This window comes from Solenopsis invicta, chromosome 14, assembly GCF_016802725.1.
Source record: "Solenopsis invicta isolate M01_SB chromosome 14, UNIL_Sinv_3.0, whole genome shotgun sequence".
Lineage (NCBI taxonomy): Eukaryota > Metazoa > Arthropoda > Insecta > Hymenoptera > Formicidae > Solenopsis > Solenopsis invicta.
The window spans coordinates 6,724,825-6,746,504 of NC_052677.1; the positions used below are offsets into that span (position 1 = coordinate 6,724,825).

At 29.2% G+C, this 21,680-nt stretch overlaps 1 protein-coding gene across 1 annotated transcript in view; it reads right to left on the bottom strand.

The window, feature by feature from the left end:
- LOC105205048 (ubiquitin-like protein 3) overlaps nucleotides 1-21,680 on the bottom strand; it is a 108,122-nt gene that overhangs the window by 14,002 nt on the left and 72,440 nt on the right. The window contains exons 2-3 of the mRNA XM_011174340.3: nucleotides 15,073-15,181; nucleotides 13,621-13,785 (exon numbers count right to left, since the gene is read on the bottom strand). Coding sequence (XP_011172642.2) covers nucleotides 13,621-13,785; nucleotides 15,073-15,181 — 274 coding nt within the window. The remainder of the gene's footprint in view (nucleotides 1-13,620; nucleotides 13,786-15,072; nucleotides 15,182-21,680) is intronic.

Here is a 21,680-nt window from a genome sequence, read left to right on the forward strand (position 1 = left end):
AGAAATCGTATCATCCTTTAAAAATTGAATTTACATAATCAATCATCTTTTTTGTGTTTACAATTAATTTACATAATTAATCATTTTTTTTGTACTTACATTTAATTTTAATATTACTTCAAAAACGAATAAACAAATAAATAAATATCCTTTTCTATAACAAAAAAGATAATTGCTAAATAGTATTAATTGTAAGTGATTATTTAAATAATCCGTAAAAAAAGCGTTTCTCAACCCTCCTCTTTCTTCAGTTATTTCATTTATTTCTAAAATAAGAATTTTATTTTTTAGCCAATAATTAATACATACTATATTTTTTATATTTAAAATTTGTTTTATGTAAATTTTAATTGATTTGACAGTATTAAAAAAATTAACTTGTTTTTTATTTTACAATATAAACGATATCCTAATATGACCGGAAAATCAAACAAACTTAAATTGAGAGAATGGCCACACTGATCAAAAGCAGATTTTAGTACTCAATAATAATTTCCTAGGTGAATATTCAAGTCCACATTTAAATTAAGAAAAATGAATAACCGGTCAAAAACAGATCTTAGTACGTACTGAATAACAATTTTCTAGGTGAATTTATATACATTTATAAGTTCTCCCGAACTGTGCGTCGCATGTTTGCTAGACTTTAAAATGGAGGTATTAAGTAAAACTAGAATTATAATATCATAAATTAAATTGCTAATCAATTTAAGAATTTGATGTCTACAAACATCTCTACAATTTCATCTATCTCGAAACTGTAAAGACTTCTTTATTTTAGCTTCTGTAATAAAAACTTTTGATTCTTTATTCTTTCATTATACAGTTTGTTTAATGTATTGCTAAGTAGTTTATAAAAAAAAAAGTTAGGTTCCAATTAATGTGTTTTGGAAGAATTCAAAGCGATCGTTACCTTAACGCATTTATATCCGAGAATATCTCGGAACCATCGGTTCGCGTATAATACGTGGATCGGTCTCGCGCACTGCACATTCATTATTGTCTCTTAAATCATATTAAGTTACATTTACGAATGTAACCAGGGTTGAGAAAATTACTTCGTAATGCACAGCAGTGTACTATACTTGCTTATTATAGTGGTTAGCAGTCGATTATGATTCGTCCTTATTTTGAGATACAACCAATTACATTGATAATTAAGTTTGTAATACATATAAATTTATAAAATATTTAAACTATAAAATATGTAAAATAACTATTATTTTAGTTCGTAATTACTAAAAAAATGTAATTAAGTTATAGTTACAGATGGAAAGAGAATAACAAAATTACATTATAAAGTTGCATTTACAAAAAAAAGTAATTCTAACTTCATTACAAGTAACGAGTCCCATCCCTGAACATAATCTGATATCATAATCATGCCCAGAAAGGATATTTTCTGACAGAAGGCTGTTATCGATGATATACTTATTAATGCATAAATACGTACACGGAGCAGCCTCGTTTTTCGCACGTACGAGAGCTGCTAACTGGATCAGTTCAGCCGTTACTGAGATTTGATAATTTTGGAAGTCGCTGACTCACATAGAAAGACACGTAGCGGTCTTGTGCTCGTTCCTCGCGCTGCGCGTTCACATAGCGCGAGACACTACATGTCTGTTGATAAGAGTGTGATATAAACGTCTGCCTAATAGGAATCAGTATAATTCGCAGTTAATATATAATATAATAATTATATTTCAGAATTATTATCTGGTAGAGGGCATTTTTTCTACTTCATACTTTGTGAAGGTTCTGTTTGAAAATAAAGAATGGATCCTGCAGGAGGATTATGATCTCAAACACCGGAGCAGTCTGTACATTGAGTAGAAACAATCTGGCATCAATCAATTGGATTGGCCATCACAGTCGCCTGATACAAATTCCATCAATAATATTTGGACGTATATTAACCGTTAAACACATAAGGGGTTCCGGGAGATTCGTGTATGAAATTTCTATTTCTTTAATATTTTTAATATTTTTCAATTAAAAAATTACGTTTTATTAACAAAACTATATATAAAATATTAGTACAAACCCCGATTTGATACCTCTAATAGGTTCGGAGAAAAAGATTCATGAATATAGGATTATTTTTGGTGCCTCTATGTATATGCAATCCCTTAAAGCAATTATCTTAAGAGATTCATTGAATATAGAAATTTTTGTCATGAATTTACACTAGCTGTCAATTTGGTGTAAAGTATGTCTCGATGTCGGTCAATTATTGATGTTGATTGAACACATTATTAATGTAAATGCATTTTGGCTCTAATAATCAAATAAAATATATCCATGTATTATAGAATTTTGTTTACTAATATTTGTCAATAAATTAACCCGACCACGCTTTTATTAGACAGACTGTAAACGATAATGTATAATCCTGTTATTTATTATAAACTAGAATGTCAAGCTGTTGGATTATTTTTGCAAAAGGTTAAGATTAAGGTTGTATATGGATTTCTCGTTTACGTTTATACAAAGTCATGGGAACGCGTTGCTTGTAATATCGTTGCCATTTTGGTTACCTTTTTTCAATCATTAAATATTTTTTGCTGTCTGTAACGATAACGTTTACATTTTTAGAGTAATAGTAACAAAACTCGTTATTTTTATCGTTAGTTTAATTTTTTATTATCCTTATACCTATTCAATAAATCACTCGTTGATAGCGCGCTAATCGCGTGAATGAGAAATATTCCAATACAGTATTTTATATTTTGGGGTGCATTTCGATAGCCATTGTCGCTATTGAATAATTTACATTACTCACACATTATAAAGTTTCAGTACTGATAATGATTATTGAAATGCATTCTTAATGTTTAAAAAAGTATTTAGTCTAAATTCTTGTAAAAATGAATATACTAAAAAATACAGAATTATAAAAATTATTAGATAAGTTTACTATAAAGAAAAACTTGTTCTGTTTATAAAATAGCTTAGAGAGTTTTAAATTTTAATATTTAATATTATATTTAATATTGATTATAAAATAATATAATTTTAAAGTCTAAAAATTTTAAAATTTAATGATTTAAAATTTAACTTGCTATAGTATTACAAAGGAGTAATGAATGTTACTTTAGTAAAGTAACAGTAATTATAACGCGTTACTTTTTAAAATCAGTAACGAGTAATGCTAACAAATTACTTAACAAATCAAGTTACTTAAAAAAAATAACGTAATGGTAATATGTTATTTTTTTACGTTCCTTCCATTTAGATACGTCTAATGTTCTATTGGACTCCATTTAAATATCAATTTAGACAAGGTTATTATATTTGTTTTAAGCGATAAGATTCACTGTTCAAAACAAATTTATATTACGTTTTTTTAGGTACTATATTTATTTGTTGTAGAAATACGCAACGGAAATAGAATTTATGAGGATAAGTGATTAGGAGTGGGAAAACTCACGTTGGCTCAAAGACTGAAATGGTGTCTTTTAGTGGATGTCTTAGTTTTCGGGATCATCGGGCAGGATATACATGTACTCACCACTAGGAAGAATACCTAGAAAAATAAAATGAGAATAACTATTGCTTTTTCTTTTGTTACTAATTAACGTAACAGCATACGCAATCAATAAATTAGTCAAGAAAAAACTAAGGTCGTGAAATATTATGATATTTCATATAATTCGCGTTGAATTCTAAGAGCAATCATATTTCGTCACAGTCTATTTAAACATTGAAAATAGTTCATTAATGTTTACTGCGTTTTTATAAAAACTAAATTTCGGTTTTGCAAGTGGCAGCGATTTTTACAGATCTATACTTTCTACATAATTTTGAGAAGATATGTTAAATATTAATTTTTTAATTTTAGTCTAGCTTAAAAGCCTTAAATGTGGCTTTCAAATAATGTAATTAAATTTAATGTATACATGAATTTCGCATATAAAGTTACATTACATAATAAAAGATCGTAAGATGATCGTGAACCATTTACATTACGAGTGCAAGATTTATAACGTCATATTGGATGTTGTTTAATGCTTACTAGCAGTAAGGAAATTATTTTAAAAAGTTATTTCTTAAGACAAAGAAATTATTTTACAAAAATTTTTTAAAGTAAAATATATTTTATAAAGTATTCGTAAAACCTTGTTTTGTGACACTTATTGTTCATGTACAATAGCTACGAAAGATCATTGTGATTCATTAATTTGTGATTTTTAAAAATTAATTTATGACATTAGTTGTTAGTATTCCACTTTTTTTTCCTATTTAGTAAATTGTAAATTGTGTTCGTTCTATATACCTGATAAACTATCTATAGATTAATTGATAAAAATATGACTAACAAACTGGTGTTGATAAGAACAGTATCGCGTTAATATTTACCAAGTTATTAAAAAAAAAAAAAAAAAATATTCATCTTTTTCCTTTTTCCATCTTTAATTTAACATGGTATATTAGCTGTACATTTTGGACCGATTTCCGACATGTATTGTCCTCCACTACCCCACATCACTTGACGATTGAATCGCTAATTGTGCATGTGACATTGTACCTCAGGTCTCGATGTGAAAAATATATCTATATACTGAAATCGTACTTTCCGGAAAATTTGTCATAAGAAATATTCTTCCTTACATAATTTTTATAAGTATTATCTAAATCTTATACAGTGAAATTTCGTCATTCTAAAAGAATGAAAACTGAGCCTGTGCAATTTTTCGAGTGATTTTTATTCTATGAGATTTAGAGGGTAATTAAATTAAATTTTACATTCTGTATAATATAATTAAAACAATAATAATATACGATAAAGAATATTTAGACAATTTCTGTTATTAGAAATTAGACAACAAATTTTATTATTTACAATACTTCAAATTAGATATTATTAATAGTACCTCAAAGATGATGTGGAAAACTATGATCTATAATTATTGCAAAACATGCATAATAGAAAATTTATTTTAATTTTATATAAAAATAAAAATTATGTAAAAAAGAAAATTTTTTTATGATAAATTTGCCGGAAGATACAACTGCAGTATATTTGGGTCGCTCCTGAAGTTCGCGCGATCGGCAGCTTGATCGTCAAGCCGAGAACGATAGTGAAGAAACAATAGAGGCCGCCTCGAAAATCTGCTTGAAATGTGCAATTAATTCCAAGCACTGATCTAACAGAATCGATTTTGTTTTTTAAAAACAAATAAGAAAAATCATATAAAATAATTTAGACCTATATTTAAAAATTTCAAAAATGAATACCGAAAAATGTCTAAATGTTATAATAACATTAATTATTCCAAATTTAATATGTATAATAAATTTGGTGAGCACATCAAGTTATTATTAATTATTATTAAGAATACAAGTGTAATATTAAATTATCATAAAATATATAAATGATATAATTATATAAACTATTATAAATATTAATTATAAAATCTGACGCACAAATAACTATAGTTTTAACTAATAAATAAAATACATAATTAATAAATATTTAAACAAAATGGCGAATAAAAATAATTCAATCTTTCCTACTTTCATTTGTTGATTCTTTTATTTCATCGATTTTTTATTGTTCAAAAACACACGGAAACAAATAATGTATTTCCTATAGACTTTAGCTGATGCATTGACTATGTGAAAAAGCTAATTTCGAAAGCAGCAAATCTCCATGGTGTTGTAAAGCTGCAGCGTTGTTATGAAGTTGCACAATACATTGAACTTCGATGATTATCTTCTCCATCGATCAAATCTGCTTATTAACTACTTACTCGCGTTTTATTCGTCGCACTTACCGTCGCATCGATTAACAATTAGCAGTAAATGAGTTGCGTACGATAAAGTCGATGTCGTAACACAACGAAAGAAGAAAAAGGAGATAAACTGCAAATTTTCATTAATATAACGTATAATGTTCGATCGTCGTTAAATTAGGATCACAATTAATAATTCACTGTAAAAGCTTGTCCCCCCCCCCAAAAAAAAACCGGAAGTACGTGTGTCGGAAGTGGTGAAGAAATTACAAGAAAAATACAAAGAGTTGCAATACAAAATGTGCACGTATATACAAGATTATGAATACAATCAATTTGATTACAAACATTTGCTTCGATACAATTCATCAATCAATTAAAATAAAGAATTTTATTAATTAATCAATCAAAAAATATTTTAAAGTACTTGTAATGTCAACTTGATCGTATCTTGTATAAGCTTTATGCGAATCAAGAGATATGATAATGTCTCGCGCTAAATAAACGCGAAACTGAGCATGAGATCGTCCCGTGTATTTTTACGTTAACTACTTGTGAGCATTCGAAACTATCGGATCTCAAAAAAAGAAATTGACGATCACCTATTATTTGATGAAAAGGTTGATCATACAAATTAATATTTTAATTAGAATAATTATCAAGCTCCAAACTATGTTGGAAATAACAAGGATTCATATCCAATCCTACGTATAATAATCTTAACGCATCTAATCCTATATTACTTCGCGCTTATGGTGTACCAAAACTACACAAGCTTGATAATCAACTCCGAATTATAATCTCAACCAGAGAAAGCCCACTGTACAATTTAGCTTCTTATTTACACAAAATCATTCAAGGAAACTTACCTCTCACAAACAGCCCTGTCAACAATAGTTCCCAGTTAGTTAAACACACTTCTATCTTGGAGAAACTTTAGATGATTCCATATTTATTAGATATTTCTAGATTTGATAAACAAAAATAATGATAACTGATAAATTTGTATACAAGAAATATGGATCTTTCTATGATTGAGCTCGTGTGAATTCACTAAAATTTATATTATATCCACTTTTTGTTTATTTTTAACAATAAGTTTTATAAACAGACCTTTAGTGTACCGATGAGATCTCTTCTGTTTCGAATTATGACAGATTATAGAATTTAGAATCGTTGTCTTTTAGTAAACTTTAACACATTCCTAATTTCTATTTTATAGGATAAGTACAAAAGTTTGTGGCCGATTTGTTAGATATTAAATTACTTAGATATTAAAACTCAAGCAGTAATTTGACATGTAAAATTTTTTTATTAATCAATGATGCAATCGCCGTGTTATTTTCTACAATATTTTCTCAACTTTTCTGGCACGGATGCCTCGATCATAAAACGATCTGAAACGAATGATAATTCGATATGGCGATATCAGAAGATTACGGTGAGTGTGATATTCCATTTCAGTTTTTTTACTCTTTTGCGCAAAATTTTATAGTGCTTGATTTCGCATTTCGTGATAAAAAACAATTCTATTACGACTGAAAGTGGACACTTCTTCCGGATTGCTATTTCTAAATTGTCTAATTATTATTGATAGAATCTGCCAATAACTTGTTAGAATTAATTGTTTGGCCACAAGAGAGCAGTTCAAAATAAATTATTCTCTTACAATTTCATAAAACAGAAAGCATCACCTTCTCAATATGCAAATTGACATTTCCCATAAATTTTGCGCGCTCATCTGCTAGTTTCCAAATCTCCATTGAATATTATTGTATAAAATCCATTTTTCGTCACCAGTCACAGTTCGATCAAAAACAACTTTTTATTTAGTCGGTCAAGTAAAGAAACAGTTGCAGAAATTTGATTCAATTTGTTTGCTTCAGCTAACAAATGTAGCATTTATACATATATATGTATCGCATTTCGGTATTTAAAAAAAGATTGGATACACGTTGTAACTCGAATATCGAGCTACAACGTGTATCCAATCTTTTTTTAAATACCGAAATGCGATCGGTATGTCAATAATCTCAGTTATTTTCTCTGTTGAAATTCGTGAATTATTTTGCACTAAATTGCAAAATATCATCATGTATGACAATCTATGTCGTAAAATTGGCCAGAGCGTTACTGGTCATTAAAGTAAAAATCACGTTTAAAATTTGCAAATCATTTCTTAACAGTTCGAATTTCTAGTGCACGATAGATATTTTAAATATTTCTGTTTTTTCTTTTTGCTTTTTTTTTACAGCAATGTTAACTGCTACACGCTTTCGAAATTGATAAAGTAGAAAATGCCATAAATGCAACTTTTCTTCGCTCATTAAAGAAACAATTTCACAAAATAAAGTCAATCAAAACACACAAATCTGTCGCTCAAATAATTATTGAACACATCATTTTTTTATAGATATAATACGTATAATAATACTGGTCGACAAAAATTCAATATTTTTTTGTCCTTAAAGAAAACAAAGTCGTTTCTGGTAGATTTTGATGCGCTGATTATGAATCTGGCCGCAGGAATGTCGTATCACGTCAAGTTTTTGAGATATTCTAACTTAAAGGTGCAAAAAATGAGGTTTTTGGCCATTTTCATGACTTATAAGATGTCTAACAATTTTTTTTCAGGATCCAGCTTGATGTCACATTAAAGTGTGATTCTTACCCTTTCCAAGGCATGTTTGATTGCTATAATCCGATTTTTTTCGCCAAAATAAAGCAAATTGAATTTTTTTGTTCTTTTTTTTTGAGATTTTAATCCGTCATATTAGATCGGCCATTTTGAATTTCGAAAATCTATCTTCAGATTCGTAATCAGCGACCCAAAAAACTCTCAAATACAAATTTTTAAAACAATCGGTTCGATACAAATATATGTGACACAAAAAGTTAAAAAACAAAAAATATTCAATTTGCTCTATTTCAGCAAAAAAAAAATCGGATTATAGCAATCAAATATGCGTTGGAAAAAATAAGAATCACACTTAATGTGACATTCAGCTGGATACTGAACAAAAATTGTTAGACGTTTTATAAATTGTGGAAAATGGTGGTCAAAAATCTCATTTTTTACACTTTTAAGTTAAAATATCTCAAAAACTTGACGTGATACGACATTTTTGCGACCAGATTCGTAATCAGTGCATCAAAATCTACCAGAAACAAATTCGTTTTCTTTAAGGCCAAAATGGTGTCGACCAGTGTAATCAGTGCTACAATACAACTCTTCTAATGATATTTATTAGAATCAGGCACGAACTTTTGTACTCACACAAAAGATATATTGATAATATCGCTATGGCAATTCATAAAACATAGATGAGTTTTCTAATGGATACATTAGAAACGCATATCGCCCTTGACTAAATTTTATTTGGGAAATTAGAAAATTCTTTGAATTTTTTAGACCTGAATAATAAAAATAAATTTCTCATATATATCGCCAAATGCGGGATTCATCCTCGTCACTATAACCGGCAGCAATCCGCCTTGGAGACTGCATTTAATAAACCTAACGTCAGTCAAATTTATCAGACTTCTAAAAGCGGTCCTGAGATCACAAGACAGAAGAATCTGGAGAAGGACATCTCCACGTTCTCTTCTCTTCCTCCAATGAAAGAAGATGAGGCAGTTCAGACGAAGCCTCAAAAGATCAAGAATCAAACAGCGAATGGGAGACATTAAATAAACAACAAACCCTTACTCCATCTTCTTTTCCGTCAAAATTTTTCGGAAGATTACATTTTACAAGGATAGCTTAGTATCTGCTGGAGAAAAAAGAAGAAATCGGCTTTTTTCAGGCTTTTCTCATCATCTTCTAAAAAAAATCAGCCTTTTCAGAGTCCTTTTTAAAAAAATTACATTTTTTGTAAAATTGATTGAATAAATAGAATTTCTATTTGAATGACTTTAGCGAATTATTTCCATCGCTAATTAAAGGTAAGAAGTAATATCGTAATCGATCTGTACTTGTCAATGTTGGTAATGAACCGCTTCACCAGAAGTCATATAATTTCCAAAACTTTCATATAATTTTCAAAACTTTGCGATGCAAATGGTGTGTGTTAAGGCCTTTAATGTTAAATTGTGTGACAACAAATCTCATTATGACGAATTACAAACACCTTGATAGAACAAATTTTTCTTAATTGTAATAATATGTTAATACCAGAAGTATAAGAAACCGATTCTAAATTTAAATTTTATTCTCATAGAATTTTGATCTTGCTTTTCAATTTGGCATGTTATCTTAATTTGATATTACAATATTTTTAAATAATTTAATATTTTAATTTGCTGCAAAATATTTGAAAAGTTATGACAAGTTATGATAACTCCTGACTGTATTTTTCGATATTTCTGCTTGAGAATATATTTGCCGAAAAATCTATATTCAATATATTCTTGCCTTCTTGATTATCCTGTATAAATCGCTAGCAATTAACGGCTAAATAAAGCTAATCTACATAATCCCAATTATAATGAACACCGATGGAATACGACATTTTCGCTATAACGAAGTGTGATTGAATCTCCGCGTTTAATACGCGGCTTGATGTAACGAACTTTTGGTGTAATAAATTCAATTTGGAGATCCACGACGGCAGCTCGTTGTAACGAGATTTTGCCGTAATAATTACGCAAGCGCGTCACATACCGATAGATTTAGTTTAGAACGGCAAGTAAACAAATTTAAAGAACGATAACGAGCGAAGATTTAACTGGATATTAATAAAAATGCGATGGAGTGTGCACAACGTGTTTTTATATGAGTTGCAGGGAATTAACTCTTATTTGGGTAATTTATTTTCCTCTAGGGACCCAAGATATATAAAGCATTATAAACACGTACAAATATTCTCAAAAATTGTAATACATAGCAAAATAAAATTAAATAATTTTTATTTTAAAATTTGTTATGGAAAATAGTACACACGCGCGCGCGCGTGCATACGCACACGCACATACAGGGAGAGAATTTTCTCTTGGAATGTATGCTATAAAAATCATAATAATCATGGAACAACGTAATCTTTAAAGTCTTTATTGTAATTTTAATAAAATTTAATCAAATTTAACTAAACTATTTTATATTATAGGATAATTTAAGATTTTTCTAAAAATTTTATTAAAGTTTTCTTAAAATTTTACTAAATTTTATTAAAATTTTACAAAATCTCTTCGAAGGCAGGACTGATCTCATCAACTTCGATTGATTTAAAAAATCGGCCGATTAAATTTATGAGTTACCAATTAGAAAACGGATCGTATTTGTAGAATAAATGCTCAATCATTTGAAATAGTCTAGTTTCGCACCTTTCATCTATATCTAGTTACTTTGCACGTGAAGTTAGAGCCACGGTGGGAACGCGTATGCAGAGGGCGCGGAAGACACAGATCTTGAACTGCGGTTATAACAGATTTTCCGACTAAGCTTTCATACAGAGCGTAAGACGTCAATTCCTTTCTTTTAACTTCTGTAATTAATATAATACAATTTCTGTACTGTGTAATTGACGCCATTTTGAGAACATTGTTTTATTAACCAATTAAAGAGATTACGTTATATGGCCAGACTTTATCTTCTAGGGACACTAGCCAATGAATGAATAATGTACTTCATGCCTTTTGCAATGTGTGGTCGAGCCACGATTGTTGTGCTACAAAATGATTTACTTCGTTCCATATCCAATAAACGATCTTTTTCTTTCAAGTTCGTTACTCAAACGGTTGAGTTGTTATTGATAATGCTCTAAATTGATAATCTGACCAAGTTTTTAGCAATTAGTAGTACATACTATCTTCATATTCCAGCAAAAACACGGTAAGACTTTTTTGGATATTTAATTTCGTGGTTAATGTCAATGTTGATCAGAATTAACTCATGATTTTCCGAGTGATTTTCTTTGTTTAGAATTGTTTAGAATACAACATTCATTTTTTATTACTCGTTACGATTTTGTACAAAATCCTTCTGTTTGACTCTCGTCAGCAAGGACATCGTTTTTTAATGTCTGGATTAAACTCATATGGAATTAATCGGTCTAGCTTTTGAATCTCTCTCAGTTTATTCAAACGATAGGAAATCGCTTTGTGGGTCACTCCAAATTGTAAAGCAAGTTCCTTTTAAGTTTGAGTGGAATTTTTCACTTAGAAACTGCAAGTTTTTCGTCTTCAAATTTTTTTGATTGGCCAGGATGTTTTCGATCATAAAGATCGAAATCACCGTTCTAAAATATCTGTTATTATTTCTTGCATGTTTCATGCATCATTGCCCTTCGCCCATGTCTTTCATTCTATTTTGCTTATGAGATACAAAACTCTCATGTCCACCTAGTGGCAGTGCCGCGTACTGCTAAAATATCCAAATGACCAAAATATCTATAACAAAATGTTTATAAAATATTACTATAAATATTTATTTTACATTTATCATAAATATTTACAGAAACATTTTACAAAATATTTTTCTAAAAAATTTTTTTTTAACAAACAGACAATCTCGTTTATGTCAACCACAAAATGATGTGGAAATAAAGGCCAATTGGCCTTTATTTCCATATCATTTTGTTATTCATTTTTTATTTATCATAAATATTTTAGAAAACATTTAATAAATATTTTAACAATATTTTGGATAAAAATATTTATAATTTTTTTTCCATCATGTACATAAATTATATATAAAATATTCTATAATATTTATAAAAAATATTTTTAATAAATATTTATTAATGTTTATCATAAATATTGTATGCTGTCTGGGGTATATCAAGATCGAATTTCGTGACTGGTTCCCGTCTAGTGCGAGAACGCTCCACGGCGTTCAATCGATCGTTAATAGATGGAGCTCCCAAAGCGTACGATGTAGTAGAAGTAGATAATAAGAGCGGGCACTAATAGAACCATGAAGTAGGATAAGGAGACCGAACTTCATGCTCAGAGAGTAGCAAAAGTAAACCCAAATTTCTTCGTAAAAATGAGTTCGGTATTTGGTCACTCGCGTCGCATGATCGTTAATATTACCATTTTTATTAGTTCTAAGCATGATGGATACTCCCACCATGGGTTCTAAGGACTGTTAATGAAACGGTAGTACTAACAATCATGCAACGCAAGTGACCAAATACCGAACTCATTTTTATGACAAAATTTGGGTCCACTTTTGCTACCCAAAGTTCGATCTCCTTATCCTACTTCATAAATTGCCGGGACATTACTGTATCAGAGACAAGAAATAAAGGTTGTTATAGGTTAGATATTGAGTATCAATCTCAATCTTGTACGTATGTATTGTATAGTAAAATTCTTTGAAAGTTATAATTTTAGTAATTTTGCTAATATTTAGCAAAATTTAATCAAACTCTTTTATATTATAAAAAAAATTTTATGTTATACGATCATGTTATCTTATTGAACGACCATCATGATTTTGATAGTAAAGGAGGGTGTTAAAAATAGTATTAATGAAAAGTCATTGTTTGAATCCTCAAATGATAAAAAAAAAAAAACAATCATTTATCCGAGAAGTGTTAAAAACGTTGCAACTAAGAGTTAATTAAAAAGCTTAAATACAGTAAAAAATAATTTTTCAGTAATTTTAGTAAATAATGTATTTTAATGACAATAATCGTTTAATAAACAATATGCGTTATATAAATAAGAGTTAATGTAAGACAAATATATATCATGATTTAATTTTATAATTTACAAGGGTTTAATTATAATTTTATGATAAAATTTATTTCGAACGAGTTAAAAAATTTTACACGCGTCTAGTTTTACGATGAGTATGGGAAAAAGAAAGAGGAAAGGCATACGAGAAGTTTCGTAATGACCTCAATGAAGGAGCTAACACGGTCGCATCTCGCAAATTTACCTTGAGAATTAGGCTCCGGAAGATTCTCCCGCGGCACCAGATGCATCACCGTGGTTTTTCCGAAGGGAAGCCCAAGCGCGCCGAGTGTGACATTGCTGTGTAGGAAACGGCCCTGGTAAATTAGCCGCAGAATCTCCGCCTTGGCAACCGCTTCCTCTGCCCAGTCTGCAACACAAAGATAACATTTGCGGGATGCCGAGAGTTCTTCTCTCCTCCAGTTCTATCCAACAATTCGCGAAAAGTTTCCGAAAGCGCCAAAACTCCTCAAACCTTAAAAAGCTAGTGTAGATTCTCAGAGAGTATTCGTAGCGATAAATGCAAAGAATGTGAACCTTTCACTGTAAAGATTGATCACGAAATTTTTAAATTATTTCTATCCTCTTATTCTATCCATAATTATTTTATATTTTATATTTTAATTTTAAATTTTTTGTATCAATTTATTATATTACAAAAATGCATACACAGGTTGTAATAAAAAAATGTAATTTTTAAATTCGTAATTATTCGTAATTCTTTGCTTTCTAATTGCACATTATTTCTTAAAATATACATATATAATTTTGTTAATTCTTCATTATTTTTGAAATTGTTTAATCTCCTGGATACATTACCCGTACAGTCCTTGCAAAGTAAATTAAAATTAAACATGTGTTAATAATTATTTTACTTTAAACAAACTATACACGTAAAAGTGCGCGCATGCGTGCATGTGCATGCGTGCGTGCGTGTGTGTGTGTGTGTGTGTGTGTGTGAGAATAGTATATTTTTAATATTTTTATCTAGTTTGTTTACTTTATTATTATAAATTATTTTAAAACACAATGATACAAATCTTAATTTTTTAATAAATTAGGTAGGTATTTCAAACTGATTTATGTAAAATTTTATTGCAATTTTGACTCGTTATTTTGTAAGCAAATAAATAAATAAATAAATAAATAAATTTTGTTTATTTGTAAAATAATGTGCATCATAGTGAAACTTTACATAAATTATCTTAAATATTTAAAATATTTGCATTAAAAAATTCAGATTTACATTTTCATTACAGAACTTTTTTATTCCATATTGTAATCATTTTTGATTCACAAAAATAACAAAATTGCCGCACAATTTTTTTGTATTACTTTCAATGCCATATAAAACAATCTATATTTGTAATATTTTTATAATTTTTTAATTATTATAATACATTTTTTATTTTAATAACTTTTGGATAGTAGAGAATTTTTCTAATAGATTCTCGAATATACAAATATTTTATTTTATAATTTACGATTTTGCAACTCTATTGCCGTGGAGTAAAGGCAATTCAGTAATTAACGGTCATAATTGCAGATGTGTGGCATTATATGTTAGATCCCGCTTTATACAGCAATTATATTATAGTAACACTAACGGAATGTGGATTGATGCAAGCAGGTTTAGAAACGACAATGACTAACTCACCTTCCGGCCAATTTTCAAACACATGGTGCGCTATATCGCCCGCAGAATCGCTTGGACTGAATAGGAACTCTTTTGTCTTGCCACTGACGAGGATGAGGCGTAGATTTATCTGCAATGCATAAAAACATTACGGTAAGAAAGAGAAACAAAAAACTTTATATCTATTACATTTAATTTTTTTCATCCTTTTAAACTTAAAAAAATTTTCATTTTAAATTTATAACTAATAGTGTGTGTGTGTGTGTGTGTGTGTGTGTGTGTGTGTGTGTGTGTGTGTGTGTGTGTGTGTGTAATCTTTATGGAAACTAATTTACAAGCATATTAAATTCCAGATATTCATTTTATCAAAACATCAATATATATTAAGATAAAAGTTGTTAATTTGATTAAATTTCTTACTGGATTAAATTTCTTCTATTCAAATATTTATGTGTTAAGTTCTATATATAACATGATTCAAATATTTTTTGTATTTAAGTTAAATATATAAGTACTTAAACAACAAAAATTTAATCAAGTTAAAAAATTGAGTCAAGTTAAGAATTGTTTTTCTCGGTGTAGAATTTCAAGTACAATAAACATTTTTCAAATATAAAAAATATTAACTAGGGTATCATATATAAATAAATAATCCAATTTTTTAAGTAGTTATTAAAAAATTAATTTATAATTAACATTCCCATTCTTTTGAAGTTATGTAGTGTTGATATATAGCTAAAAATGGCACTTAATTTAATAAAAAACTCGACATAATCTTAAAAAATATTTAGCGTAAAAAATGATAGATAAATTATTTTCATCCAACACCGTATTTTTTATGAATTTCAACAGAAAAAAAATATTGCAAAATGTTGCGAATCGTTTTTGTTCTTTTCTTAGCGAAAGCATTGTATCGCACAATGTGTGCACATTTTGGTTTAAGCGGTTTAAAAGCGAGGATTTCAATCTCCGACAAACAACGCTCTGGAGACTCTCGAAAGAGTCTGATCAAGAGCGTGATTTATTATGAGCCGTTAGAATCGAACAAAACAGTTACTACGGACTTGTACCAACGTCGATTAAATCGTTTGAGTCAAGAATTGGAACAAAAAGCACCGTTCTATGAAATTGCTGCGTGACAATGCTAAGTCACACATTGCCTTTGGTCTAACTAAGGCAAAAGACATAATAAATCTTGGCTGGAAAGCCTTGTAGCACCAGGTGTATTCACCAGCTAGATCAAATTAGCCCTTATTCCGATCGATGCGACACGCCTTATCTAATATGCATTTCCAATCAGTGATTGAGATTCGAAAATGACTTGATGATTTTACCAAACACATTATTTTTCTAAAATGAAATTTATAAGTTGTCGAAAGATTGCTTATAATTACAGAAATCAACGATAAAAAAATAATTTTTTGATTAAAAAATGTGCATGAAGGTAACTGTACCTTATATGTACCTTATATTGGGTATACGTGTTACTCAATATAGTCTAATTATATTATTTCTTCTTTTTCACAAAAAAGTGTTAGAAAAATAGATAATAGTGATTTTATGTTACATTTATAAGTTTATAGGTTTATTAACATATTCACATATTTATTAAGTCTATATTAACGTATAAGAGTACATAAAGTACTATTTTCGTCAATTATCAATTAAGTAAATAATTGACTTATCTCTTAACTTTTCCCCCTTAAAATTATGACGTATAAATCGGAATTTAGTTAGTGGATTAAAATTTATGATTAAAAGTAATAAAAGTACTGAAAAAACATTACAATTGATGTTTGTGTATTTATTTTTGACCTAGGCCATATTGGTTCTACCTTACAAACACTTTTCTTTCTTTGATTATTAAACAGGATGCTATGACGAAAGTATAAATTAAAAACAGCGTCGTAAAGTATAAATACAAAGGTACAATAATATGAGCTGCGGCAAATAATAATCACTTGATAATTATAGAAAGCATTAAATTTCATACGAGATATATTAGACCATGAGAAACATTCAAAAAAAATTTATTTTTGACTTCACTGTCAACATCAGAAACACAAACTGAGCAGTCAACTGTTGCAAACAAGTCACATTGACAGCCTGTACGACATACTAGCGTTATCTGTTCAATTCATCATATAACTATTAAAAACAGCAAATAGGCGATATTGGATACTAGGCTATATAAGATACATTTACCTTACTTTCTTTTAAAATAAATCTTGAATTTAACGAAAAATTTAGATTATTTATTTGTACACCAAATATAATATAATATAATATTTTACAAAATAAATCGAAAAATTGCGAAAAACGTCTATTACAACGGACAACATGGACGAAAAATTTGAACGAACATTCGTCGACACTTTCAACCAGCATGCGGCAGCTGTGCACTAACGAAATTACCAGAGACAGTTGCCCCCACGCAACGAACGTGAATTCAATTAACGTCAGGCAGTGAAGGGTGTGAAGATCGGAAAACATAAATATAATTAACAATGACGACAAAGTTAGACCGGCGCCAGGAAAGGGATCGACTAACCGCTCGTAACCCTTTGTGGTCTCCGCGGTCGCGACAATCCACTGTTAAAGCGTTAAATCATCGTCCCAGAGTGCGGTGCGCATTATCGTCCGGCTGCACGCGAAACTTCCCCTTGCGGGATTTTTGTACCACAGACTGACCGGCCAACTGACCATATTGTAAAGTGTGCAGTGGGAATAACGAGAGTGAACGTATAACGAACGAATCTGTAACGGCGAAGTTATGCGCACCACAAAATTTACAAATTAATTTTTATCCACTTTATATCTACTTTTGTCTAGTGTAAATTCCGCAGCAGTCAATGAATAAATAAAAATTTGAATCAAATTAATAAACAAATAAAAATAACTTATGATTATATTTTCAAGTAAAGACTGATATTTTAATAAAATCTGTATAAAAATTAGATTTAAAAAATATCAATTAATTTGTAATTCATTATTTTAAAGTCTTCTTATTTTAATATTATTTATAAACAGTTATTTACTGGTGATCGTTCAGCAACATACACAGTGATCCTACATTTTTTTCTAAACACTCTACTACAATTTAATAATCTTTCCATGAAAAGTCTTCTGGATTTATAAAAATAGAGCGAAAGTAAGCCATGAGATTTTAAGAAAAATAAAATTTCAACGCGTATACGCATTTTTCGTACTTTATATGAAGATTGTACGCACTGTGCGCTATATGAAATTTTAGAGCTGCGGTTTTTATTTTGAAGCAATGTCTAATAAAATTCTTGTAAATTCTTATTGATGTCGTTTAAAAAAAATTTATGATAAGTTTTTGCATTTTAACCCTTATAAAAAATTTTATTTATTATTCCCAATAGTCTAGAGATGCATACTGATTTTTTCTCACTTTTTCTATTAACAGTTTTGAGGATATCAAAATGTTGTTATTCAATATTTTTGGTACAATAAAAGATAATATGGTACTTTGAAATAGTCAGTAGTTATCGATGACACGGTCCAAGACTGTTGGTAATTCACCAACACATATTAGAACTCCATTTTCATTCAAAGCTATAAGATGCTCACACTACCCTATTTCGTCAATGACCTATATATGCGTCGACTATTATAAATAAATGTAATAGTTAAAAATTTGAATAAATATAATTCAGAATTTTTACAAGATCAATAATCCATTTTTTAAAATCTGGGTTATAATATCAAATCATTATCTAGCATCTTAATGTGAATAATTTCGTTCCGGTAAAAATCAAACAAAAAATGAGAAATATAAATATAAATAAATACACTAGGCAACAAAATTATCGCAACATTTATTTATACCAAAATTTTGCACAACTTTAAATAATCATAACTTTGTTAAAAATTATCGTATTTGAAAGTTTCTTTTTTTCATTTTAAAATTTAAAGTCTTTATTTTAAGTCTTTATTTAATCCATTTTGAATTTCTGCTTTCCTCTTTCCGTTGTTTCTTTAAAAGTAAGGACGTGTTTTGTTTCCAAACATTGCATAGTTTGACACACTCCACGGGGTAGAATGAATTTTTTTCGCAAAGGTTTGTACGATTTTTTTTCGAGGAGTTAGGATGTATCAAAGTTATGTATGCATTTTTGTCAGTTACCGCCAGCATTACCCGGATTTTGATTTGTCTCATTGATGGTGAAGCAATCTTCTCTAGCTGACGTTATTCGTCTTCGACCTTGTCCTCTTCTTTAACGAAATCCGCCTGTTTTTTAATAACGAGCCCAAACTCGAGAGATAGAGGATCAATGAACACCTATTCTCCTTGCAACATAACTTTGATTCAATCTTTTCAAAAGAGCAATGATTTGCCCACATTGAATTTCGTTCAAACTAGGCATTGTTACGATTTATCGTTTGCTTCTTAAGTGATACAGTAAAGAATAAGTTTACGCTTATATAAAGTTTTGGTGTTGACAGTTTTTATAGGAATCAATGTAAATCGCTACATTTCACAGGTGTTCATCGATCCTCTATCTCTCGAGTTTGGGCTCGTTATCAAGAAACAGGCGAATTTCGTCGAAAAAGAGGACAAGGTCGAAAACGAATAACGTCAGCTAGAGAAGATCGCTTCATCAATAAGAAATCAAAATCCGGATAATGCTGGCGGTATATTATAAAAACGTTACAGCTCACATTGCTGTAACATTTTTATAATATAATTTCAAAACCTATATTCAAGTTGAAAAAATACTTTAGCTATCCATAAACATGATAAAAGCAATTCTTTTTTAATTTTTTTTTTCAACGTAAAAGTTCAAAGAAGGTAACTTAACCTGGTACCCCTACGGAATTATCTCGTTAAGCTTTTGGCGTTCTGAGTACTTTATGTTTTATTAAATATACATTTACTTGATTCAAGATAGTATAAAAGTATACAAAATTATAGAATTAATCCATAAATACACAAGGAGATCAGAGAGACACAATATAAAACTTCAAACGCTTGCTGTGTAAAAACAGAATGAAACAGGAGGTTCGGAGCAGAAGGTAAAAAAACTTTTTGAAATCTCCTCTTTCGATTGATATAGTTGATCAACTTTATCAATCAACTAAAATTCAAACAGCACGGCAGCAAAGTTTTATTGGGGTCTGTGGGACTATCATTGTGTGAATAAAATTTTTTTGTAACAACCTTATATAAAAAAAAACCGAACAAAACACATTCGAACTGGTCCGTTCATATATGTTACTCGCACATACTCTGTCACATTTTAAATTAAAAAATATGCTTTCATATCAAAGATGTAGCAAAAAATAACAAAGTTGTAAGCTTCTACAAACCTGGTATAACGGGCAAAAAACCAAAAATGGCAACGGCGATCGAGAATTAAATGGATTCTCAAAATATTAATCAAAACCTATAATATACCCTCATATACGTCTCTATCATATAGCCATACAAAAATTATCATATTCGTATAAAAAGAAATGTAAAAGGTTATTTTTGTTAAAAGCAATTTGTAAAATTTTGCAAATAAAAAACAGAAAAATTATTGTCTTATACTTTAAGCAGTTTAATTCTTCACCTTTATCATTAGTAATATTATAACAAAAATAAATGCAACATATTATATAAGATAAATAGATAGTCAATAAAAGTAAAGTACGTTATCGTTTGTTTTCATACTTACATCTAAAGAAAAATTACCATGTTATACCGTTTACTGAGATTTTTTTAGTTTTCTGAAAATTTTAAATTTAATTTTTTGAACGTATTTGATATTCTTAGAAAACTCTTCAATTTCTTCTATTCACCTGTAAAATTGTTATCTTTATTGAAAATTGTTTTTGCATAGTTTTATAAATAGCAGACTTAAAAAAAACTCTTGCACATAAAAAAAAATTGTAAATTCCATGTTTTTAGAGAATTGTTTTTAGTTGAAAAAAGCAATATGTGCCAATAATGCAGCATAAGAATTTTAAAGAATTTATAATATTTATGATATTTACAAAGTACACAAATGTAACGTACACAAGTGTAACGTAATTTGTTAAATAAATCATCTATTGTTTAAATAATAAGCAATAAATTGCATATACGTTTTCCGAATAAACAATATATTTATTCAAAAAAGTTCTTTTTTTCAAGTTCTTATTATTAGCAATATCATAAAAAATATAAATAAAAAAATACAAAATATTGTACAAGACGATTGTATCAAGAATACGTTTTACAAAGCATGCTTCGAACCATCTCATGTCATTTTCTAATATGTCGTCGATAACAAGGTATCGATTTTCCGAGCAATAGCGACTGAGGTGACAAGTATTAAGCTCCATTCGAATGCAAATTGCTGCCAGTTTATTCGTAAACGAAATCTAGTTCTCTATCGATCGATCGGTCAAAAAAGCGCGACCAATCGTTCCGACAATTTGTTCATTAGTGTCCTATGAGAGTGTTGGAAGAGAGGAGAGAGAAAGAGAGGAGAGAGAAAGAGAGAAGGGAATACTTCAATTTTGCTTCGTGCTTGACTTATGTTAGAATTTTAGCCTCATATACAGAGAAAGAGTTATCCTGCGCGGTAGACTTTCAAAATCCTCCGAATTCGTATGTGCGAATTCGCGAAAGACGCGAA